General features: G+C 43.9%; 1 protein-coding gene across 1 annotated transcript in view; it reads right to left on the bottom strand.

Annotated features, from left to right (window-relative positions):
• Window positions 1–5,245: 5,245 nt before the first annotated feature.
• Window positions 5,246–9,755, bottom strand: part of PRR11 (proline rich 11) — a 49,647-nt gene continuing 45,137 nt past the window's right edge. The window contains exon 10 of the mRNA XM_033183694.1: window positions 5,246–6,971. Within this exon, the coding sequence (XP_033039585.1) occupies window positions 6,903–6,971 (69 nt within the window). The 3' untranslated portion in view covers window positions 5,246–6,902. The remainder of the gene's footprint in view (window positions 6,972–9,755) is intronic.

Here is a 9,755-nt window from a genome sequence, read left to right as displayed (position 1 = left end):
CAATCACACCATTGCACTCCAGCCTGGGCAACAAGAGCGAAAATCCATCTCAAAAAAAAAAAAAAGAAATGTAAAAATTAGTCAGGGGTGGTGGCGGGCGCCTGTAGTTCCAGCTGCTCAGGAGACTGACGCAGGAGAATTGCTCGAACCGGGAGGTGGAGGTTGCCGTGAACCGAGATCCAGCCACTGCACTCCAGCTTGGGCGACAGAGTGAGACACCTTGTCTCAAAAAAAAAAAAAAAAAATTGTGAAATATCTTTGTGTGTAAATTATAACTTGCAGAACCTCTTTAACTAGCAGGCATATTGACAAATAGCTGCCAGGATAAAACTTACAACCAGATTTAAATGTATAATTATAACATGTTTATTATTCTGGGGTTTTGTAAAAAAAACTTTGAATCTAAAAAAATTATCTATAGCACTATACAATAACATGACTGAACCTTTAAAATAAGTGTTGATTGAAAGAAATCAGAAACATATATATACCCTGTAATTCTATTTCTTTCTTTCTTTTTTATTTTTTGAGATGGAGTCTCACTCTGTGGCCAGGCTAGAGTTCAGTGGCACGATCTTGACTCACTGCAACCTTCAGCCCCCGGGTTCAAGTGATTATCTTGCCTCAGTCTCCCGAGTAGCTGGGATTACAGGTGCGTGAGACCACACCCAGCTAATTTTTGTATTTAGAGACAGGATTTCACTATGTTGGCTAGGATCTCGTGATCTGCCCGCCTCAGCCTCCCAAAGTGGCGGGATTACAGGTGAGAGCTGCCGCGCCAGACCTGATTCTATTTCTATAGGGTTCAAAAGCAAGCAAAATAAACCATAGCATTTAGGGGTGGGTTCTTACTAAAAGCAAGGAAATATTTATTGTACCAAGCAGGTCAGTGATTACTTAGTGAGGGAAGGGATTATGATATGATAGAAGAAGGAGACACGTAGGGCTTCTGAGGATACTAATCATACATTTTTTTGGTGGTTATGTGTGTTTTTGTTATATATATGTAAAACATATATATTGAAAAAAATTTATACATATATATAGAGAGAGAGACAGAGTCTTGCTCTGTTGCCCAGAGTGGAGTGCAGTGGCGCAATCTAGGCTCACTGTAAACTCCACCTCCCAGGTTCAAGTGATTCTACTGCCTCAGCCTCCCAAGGAGCTGGGATTACAGGCGCACCAACAGGCTCGGCTAATTTTTGTATTTTTAGTAGAGATAGGGTTTTGCCATGTTGGCCAGGCTGGTCTCGAACTCCTGAACTCAAGTGATCTGCCAGCCTCAGCCTCTCAAAGTGCTGGGATTACAGGAGTGAGCCACTGCACCCCGCCCCAGGCCTTTTTTTAATCTTCAGAAAGAGTCTTGCTCTGTCACCCAGGCTGGAGTGTAGTGGCGCGATCTTGGCTCACTGTAACCTCTGCCTCCCAGGCTCAAGTGATTCTCATACCTCAGCCTCCTGAGTAGCTGGGATTACAGGCATGTGCCACCATGCCCGGCTAATTTTCTTTTGTATTTTTGGTAGAGATGGTGTTTCACCATGTTGGCCAGGCTGGTCTTGAACGCCTGACCTCATGTCATCCACCCGCCTCGGCCTCCCAAAGTGCTGGGACTGCAGGTGTCAGCCACTGCACCTGGCCCCTGGCATATATATATGTATTTTTTTTTTCTTTTTCTTTTTTTGAGACAGAGTCTCACTCTGTCACCCAGGCTGGAGTGCAGTGGTGCTATCTGGGCTCACTGCAACCTCTGTCTCTTGGGTTCAAGCAATTCTTCTGCCTTAGCCTCCCAAATAGCTGGGATTACAAGTATGCACCACTATGTCCAGCTAAATTTGTATTTTTAGCAGAGATGGGGTTTCCCCATGTCAGCCAGACTGGTCTTGAACTTCCAAACCCAGGTGATCTGCCCACCTCGGCCTCCCAAAGTGCTGGGATTATAGGTGTGAGCCACCACACTCGGTCTTGATTTTTTTTTCTTTTTTTTTTTTGAGACGGAGTTTTGCTCTGTCGCCCGGGCTGGAGTGCAGTGGTCGGTTCTCAGCTCACTGCAAGCTCCGCCTCCCGGGTTTATGCCATTCTCCTGCCTCAGCCTCCGAGTAGCTGGGACTACAGGCGCCCGCCACCTCGCCCGGCTAGTTTTTTGTATTTTTTAGTAGAGACGGGGTTTCACCGTGTTAGCCAGGATGGTCTCGATCTCCTGACCTCATGATCCGCCCGTCTTGGCCTCCCAAAGTGCTGGGATTACAGGCTTGAGCCACCATGCCCGGCCTTGATTTTTTAATTCAAATGTATTTTCTATTCTTAATATATACTTTTTTATAGGTATTATTTCTAGTTAAAAAAGGTTAAAAAGAGAAAAACTAAAACTTTTATTAATCTTTATTTAAAGAGGCAAGGTAGAACACATTTTAACACTGGTACAATGGCAGTAGCAGCTTTGCAAATGTTTATCTATATGGACTTTTTTTTTTCCTGCCTGGCTTCATTATATAGTAAAGCATTTTTCTTTCTTTTCTTTTCTTTTTTTCTTTTTTTTTTTTTTTAAGACAGAGTCTTGCTCTGCCACCCAGCAGGCTGGAGTGCAGGTGGTATGAACACAGCTCACTGCAGCCTCAACCTCCTGGACTCAAGTGATTCCCCACCTCAGTCTCCCAAGTAGCTGGGACTACAGGCACACACCACCATGCCTGGCTAATTTTTTGGTTTTTGTTGAGACAGGGTCTTGCAACGTTGCCCAGGCTCGTTTTGAACTCTTGACCTCAAGTGATCCTCCTGCCTCAGCCTCCCAAAGTGCTAGGATTATAGGTGTGAGCCACTGCACTGGGCCATAAAGCATTTTTCTTTCTTTTCTTTCTTTTTTTTGAGACAAAGTCTCACTCTGTTGCCCAGACTGTAGTGCAGTGGTGTGATCTTGGCTCACTGCAACTCCCACCTCCATGGTTCAAGTGATTCTCGTGCCTCAGCCTCCTGAGAAGCTGGAACTATAGGCACATGCAACCACGCCCAGATAATTTTTATATATTTTTTTGGTGGAGAGGGGGTTTCACCATGTTGGCCAGGCTGGTCTTGAACTCATGACCTCAAGTGATCCATCCACCTCGGCCTCCCAAAGTGCTGGGATTACAGGTGTGAGCCACTGTGCCTGGCCCTCAGCCTATAATTTTTAAATTTGATATATTTTTTCTATACTTAACATATACTTTTTGAGACAGTTTCGCTCTTGTTGCCCAAGCTGGAGTGCAATGGGGTGATCTCAGCTCACTGCAACCTCTGCCTCCTAGGTTCAAGAAATTCTCCTGGCTCAGCCTTCCCAGTAGCTGGGATTACAGGCGCCTGCCACTACGCCTGGCTAATTTTTGTATTTTTAGTAGAGACAGGGTTTCACTATGTGGGCCAGACTGATCTCGAACTCCTGTCCTCAGGTGATCCACCTGCCTCCGCCTCTCCAAGTTCTGGGATTATAGGCGTGAGCCACTGTACCCGGCCAACATACACTTTTCTATAGGTATTATATTTCTAGTTAAAAAAAAAAAAAGGTTAGAAAAAGAAAAACCAAAACTTTTGTTAATCTTTATTTAAAAACATTTTACCAGATGCACCTTGGTTGTTTACATTCTCTGGTTGCCATTCAGTCTCAAAATAAGCACCGGGAGCATATGATAAATAGTAGTTTAAGGAAGCCATAGCACTTACAGAGTTCTCAAATGGTTACAATATAAAATCTGTCATAAAAATCAGTAAAAGATGCAAGGTAGAACACATTTTAACACTGTACAATGGCAGTAGCAGCTTTGCAAATGTTTATCTATATGATTTCCATAGGACTTTTTTTTTTTTTTGCCTGGCCTCATTATGTAGCAAAGCATTTTTTCTTTTCTTTTTGAGATGAAGTCTTGCTCTGTTACCCAGCACGCTGGAGTGCAGTGGTATAAACACGGCTCACTGCAGCCTCAACCTCCCTCAAGTGATTCTCCCACCTCAGTCTCCTGAGTAGCTGGGACTACAGGCACATGTCACCGCGCCCGGCTAATTTTTTGTTTTTTTTTTGTAGAGATGGAGTCTTGCAATGTTGCCCAGGCTCGTTTTGAACTCTTGGCCTCAAGTGATCCTCCCACCTCAGCCTCCCGAAGTGCTAGGATTATAGGTGTGAGCCACTGCACTGGGCCATAAAGCATTTTTTTCTTTCTTTTCTTCTTCTTTTTTTTTTTTTTTTGACACAGGGTCTCACTCTTGTTGTCCAGACTGGAATGCAGTGGTGTGATCTCGGCTCACTGCAACCTCCACCTCCAGGGTTCACGTAATTCTCATGCTTTAGTTTCCTGAGTAGCTGGGACTATAGGCACGTGCCACCATGCCTGGATAATATTTACTTTTATTTTTGGTAGAGATGGGGTTTCACCATGTTGGCCAGGCTGGTCTCAAATGCCTGACCTCAAGTGATTTGCCCACCTCAGCCTCCTAAAGTGCTGGGATTACAGACATGAGCCACCATAACTGGCCTTTTTTTTTTTTTTTTGAGACGGTCTGGCTCTGTTGCCCAGGATAGAATACAGTGGCATGATCTCAGCTCACTGTAACCTCTACCTCCCGGGTCTAAACCATCCTCCCACCTCAGCCTCACAAGTAGCTGGGACTACAGGCGCGCAACATCACACTTGGCTAATTTTTTGATTTTTGGAAGAGACGGAGTTTTCATCACGTTGCCCAGGCTGGTCTCAAACTCCTGAGCTCAAGGCATCCACCTGCCTTGGCCTCCTAAAGTCCTGGGATTACAGGCGTGAACCATGATGCCCGGCCCTAGCATTTTTCTTATGATCTCTTATCCCACAAGAATGGTCAAGTCATTTAGCATTAAATGAATAGAGTACACAGTGGTTTACAATATTATAAACATTGTAAGTGCCCCCTAAAATATTATTGTTATAAATACTCAACTGCTTTATTCTCAGTGACTATTCCCTTTAATTTTACATAATGTAAATGTAGCTAGCAGGTTTTTTTTTTTTTTTTTAACTTTTACTAGAAGCTGATATATCTCTTCACTACTTATTTAATTTTTTTTTTGTTTGAGACAGAGTCTCTTGCTGTCACCCACGCTGGAGTGGCGGTGGTGTGATCTCGGCTCACTGCAACCTCTGCCTCCCAGGTTCAAGCGATTCTCCTGCCTCAGCCTCCCAAGTATCTGGGATTACAGGGGCACCATCACGCCCAGCTAATTTTTGTATTTTTTAGTAGAAATGGGGTTTCACCATGTTACCCAGACTGGTTTTGAAGTCCTGACCTCCCCACTTGCCTCGGCCTCCCAAAGTGCTGGGATTACAGGCATGAGCCACCGTACCCGGCCACCTGTTTAATTTTCATCCATAAATGTGTTATAAATATAGATGTGGATCTCTGGCCAGGTGTGGTGGCTCATGCCTGTAATCTCAGCACTTTGGGAGGCTGAGGTGGGTGGATCACCTGAGGTGAGGAGTTCGAGACCAGCCTGGTCAACATAATGAAACCCCGTCTCTACTAGAAATACAAAAATTAGTCAGGCACGGCAGTGTGCACCTGTAATCCCAGCTACTCGGGAGGCTGAAGCAGAAGAATTGCTTGAAACCGGAAGGTGGAGGTTACAGTGAGCCAAGAGTGCGCCACTGCACTCCAGCCTTGGTGACAGAGTGAGACTCCATCTCAAAACAAAATAAACAAACAAACAAAAAACATATATCTATAAAGATGTGGGTCTCAAAAACAGGACTGCCTCTTAGGTGATAAACATTGCTCCCAGGTCTGCTTTCTAGTCTGGTGACTTTACAACACTCTATTTGGCATCTTAATGCAATATTTATCTGTAGAAATCCAGTCTTTCTGGGGAGTTGCCTTTTAGTTTTAGAGATGGGTTCTTGCTCTGTTGCTCATGCTGGAGTATAGTGGAACAATCATAGCTCACCATAGCTTCAAACTCTTGGGCTCAAGTGATCCTTCCACCTCAGCTTCCCAAGTAACTTGGACACTTAGACTACAGGTATGCGTCACCATGCCTGGCTAATTTTAAATTATTGATACAGATAGGGTCTCGCTATGTTTCCCAGGCTGTATTACTGTCTTTCAATACATAGGTCAGTGACAACAGGGAACTAGGTCTCACAGTGACCTGCTATGGACTTGAGAATCCTTGGCAAGGCATTGTCGAAAATATAAGGTTCATGTTGAAGTCGTCATAAAATTTTTATGTAGCTGTATAAATGTGGACAGCAGATATAAAAATAAGGAATACCTCAGACTTCTGTGAGCCAGATATAAGTACCTACCTAAGATGCTAGAAATGATATTCTAATTTAAATTCCAGGATAAACATCACTTTGGAGACTGTATTTTCCCATCTGGTTCTCTTGATGATCATGCAAACTAGAAAATACCCAAATATCTGTATCCACTTTATATCACAGTATATGTGCGCTCCATACATACTCTAATTCTCCAAATGGAATTATATTAGTATATCTATATATATATACACCCTACTACATTAAAAAGAAGGATTTGGGTTTTTTTTTTTTTTTTTTTTTTTTTTTCCGAGATGGAGTTTCGCTCTTGTTGCCCAGGTTGGGATGCAATGACGCTATCTTGGCTCACTGCAACCTCTGCCTCCTGGGTTCAAGTAATTCTCCTGCTTCAGCCTCCCGGATAGCTGGGATTATATGCACCCACCACCACGCCCAGCTAATTTTTGTATTTTTAGTAGAGATGGGATTCCACCATGTTGGCCAGGCTGGTCTTGAACTCCTAACCTCAGGTGATCCACCCACCTCAGCCTGCCAAAGTGCTGGGATTACAGTTGTGAGCCACTGTGCCTGGCTGGGTGTTTTTATCTGTATTTTTTATGGATCATCACATGGAGTCAGGCAGAGTTGGCATCAGTTTTGTTCATCAAAGCTGCTTGTAGAAAGTGGCAGAGTTGGAGTTGGGCTTCTAGGGTGAGCCAGCTATATAAAAAAAAAAAGTCCCAAATATAATATCAATAATATTCCTGTGATAAATACAACTCTCCTCCTTTCTCAACAGAACCCAGAATTTTTGCAGGGCAACACTGCATTCAGATTCCAAAAACCACTTTTCCCAGTTTCCCTGATGCAATCAGAAGTTCCTGGATAGGGCATCTTTGAAGAAAGGAGGCATAGCTTACCTAACATTTGCCTTTCTCCTTCTCTTACCTAGAATGTGGCCATGAGGCTTCAGGAAATGGAGCCATTTTGTATTAAGAGGATAAAAACCACACATTAAGGATGGAAGAACAGTGATTATATGGTGAAACCACTGTATTATAGTTGTGGACTTCCTACTTCCCAAATAAATATTTAAATTAAAAAAATAAGTCCGGGAACTAAGCTATGATGATGCAAAGGCATAAGAATGATATAGTGGACTTTGGGGACTTGGGGGAAAGGGTGGGGTGGGGTGAGGGATTAAAGACTATACATTGGGAACGGTGTACACTGCCTGGGTGATGGGTGCGCCAAAATCTCAGAAATCACCACTAAATAATCAAACACTTTCTGTTCCCCAAAAACCTATTGAAATAAAAAATAAATTAAAAAAAAAAAAGATAGTTGTAGGCTGAGCACGGTGGCTCACGCTTATAATCCCAGCACTTTGGGAGGCCGAGACAAGGGAATCACATGAGCCCAGGAGTTTGAGACCAGCCTGGGAGATATAGTGAGACCTCGTCTGTAAATTTTAAAAAAACAAAAAGGAGTTAGTTGTATATATTAAAAAAACAAAAATTCCCAATTTATTTATTTATTTGTCAAGGCAGAGTCTTGCTATATCGCCCAGGCTGGTTTCAAACTCCTGGCCTCAAGCAATTTTCTGGCCTTAGCCTCCCAAAGCATTGGGATTACAGGTATGAGCCACCACACTCTGCCATGTCCCTATTTGATTAAACCACTGTAGTCAGATTTCTGATACTTGAAGCCAAATGCAAAACCTGATACAGTTGCTTCAGAGTTTAAGAAAAAAGGAAGCCTAAGGGCTGGGTGGGATAAGTCATCTATGTCTAATAACAATTTTAACTAGACATCCTCCTCCTAAGTAGATTCTGACAGCACAACATATGCCATAGGTCTTTTTTTTTGTTTTTTTTTGTTTTTTTTGTTTTTTTTGTTTTTTTTGTTTTTTTTTTTTGAGACAGAGTCTCGCTCTGTCGCCCAGGCTGGAGTACAGTGGCCGGATCTCAGCTCACTGCAAGCTCCGCCTCCCGGGTTTATGCCATTCTCCTGCCTCAGCCTCCCGAGTAGCTGGGACTACAGGCGCCCGCCGCTTCGCCCGGCTATTTTGTATTTTTTAGTAGAGACGGGGTTTCACCATGTTAGCCAGGATGGTCTTGATCTCCTGACCTCGTGATCCGCCCGTCTCGGCCTCCCAAAGTGCTGGGATTACAGGCTTGAGCCACCGCGCCCGGCCTGCCATAGGTCTTATCTGTGATTTTTGTTGTTGTTCAACATGTGGCTTTATAATTATTATAGTTTATCCATTTCCAGAGTTCTCCACTCACTGTACCCGTTATAAAGTGGGGCAGTGACAACAAGGATCTTAGAGGTAAACAGAAAAAGAAAGGGGCTAAGACCTTCTGCGAGGCCTTGTCCCTTTGCTCCCGCCCTTCACAATTTTGGGTAACACCAAGGAATGCGATTAGGGGTAGCATGCTCTAAGAGGAGGAAAGAAGAACCTGGTCACATCTCCAGAGAAAGCTGTATAGTGCCCAGGAGGACCAAGTTGATTGGTAAGAGAGAAATTATATTGTCCCACAAAAAGCACTGATTCTCAAACAGGGAACAAAAGGAAGACAGTATTGGGGTGGAGAGTGTCAGCAGTGGTGTTTGGTATGTCCTTGCATCCAGAGAGAGAACGACTATAAACTTCAAAGCCAAAGATGCTAGCAGCCCTGTGTTCCAGCACTCCAGCAGGGGTGACCGATGGATGGCTGTTCTTCACAGATCTAATGATAGAGGCAATTAGGGAGATGACTAAGATCAACAGGGTTTGGAAGAAGTCACACCAGGGCCAGCTGATCTACTGGTTTTGGTGTGTGGTTGTACGTGGAAGTGACAAAGAAAGCTGTCAAGACCTTTTCCTATTAACTCTGCATGGTCTGACTCCTAACTACATCTCCATCCCTGTCTGTCACCACCATCGGGCTCCCTCTGTTTTATAGCCACACTGGTCACTTCTCAGTTCCTTGAATAGGCCAAGATCCCTCCCACCATGGGACTCTTACACATGTTGTTCTTTTTGCCTGGAACTCTCTCCTTCCTGACACTCATGGTGGACCCAACCTACAGTTACCCTATCCAGTAAATGCCTCTTCCTTCTTTGATTCTCACCTGAAGCATCATCACTTCCTAAGGGAGTCCCTCCTAGATCATCCAGGCAAGATCAAGTTCCTCTCTGGGTTCCCACAGAACCTCATTCCTTTCCTTCACAGCATATACTGCCATGTGATAGTATACAAATATGGGATTATTTGATGAATGCCTACTCTCCCCGCTAGACTGAAAGCTTCAAGACAGTAATCTGTATCTGTTTTTGCTTACCACTATATTCCCAGTACTTCAACACACTGCTGAGCATATAGGAAGTGCTTAATAAATATTTACTAAAAATATGTACTAAAGGAGGCCGGGTGCGATGGCTCACACCTGTAATCCCAGCACTTTGGGAGGCCGAGGTGGGTGGATCACGAGGTCAGGAGATCGAGACTATCCTGGCTA

This window comes from Trachypithecus francoisi, unplaced genomic scaffold, assembly GCF_009764315.1.
Source record: "Trachypithecus francoisi isolate TF-2019V2 unplaced genomic scaffold, Tfra_2.0 Lachesis_group20, whole genome shotgun sequence".
NCBI lineage: Eukaryota > Metazoa > Chordata > Mammalia > Primates > Cercopithecidae > Trachypithecus > Trachypithecus francoisi.
This window is presented reverse-complemented; position numbering and strand designations above follow the sequence as displayed.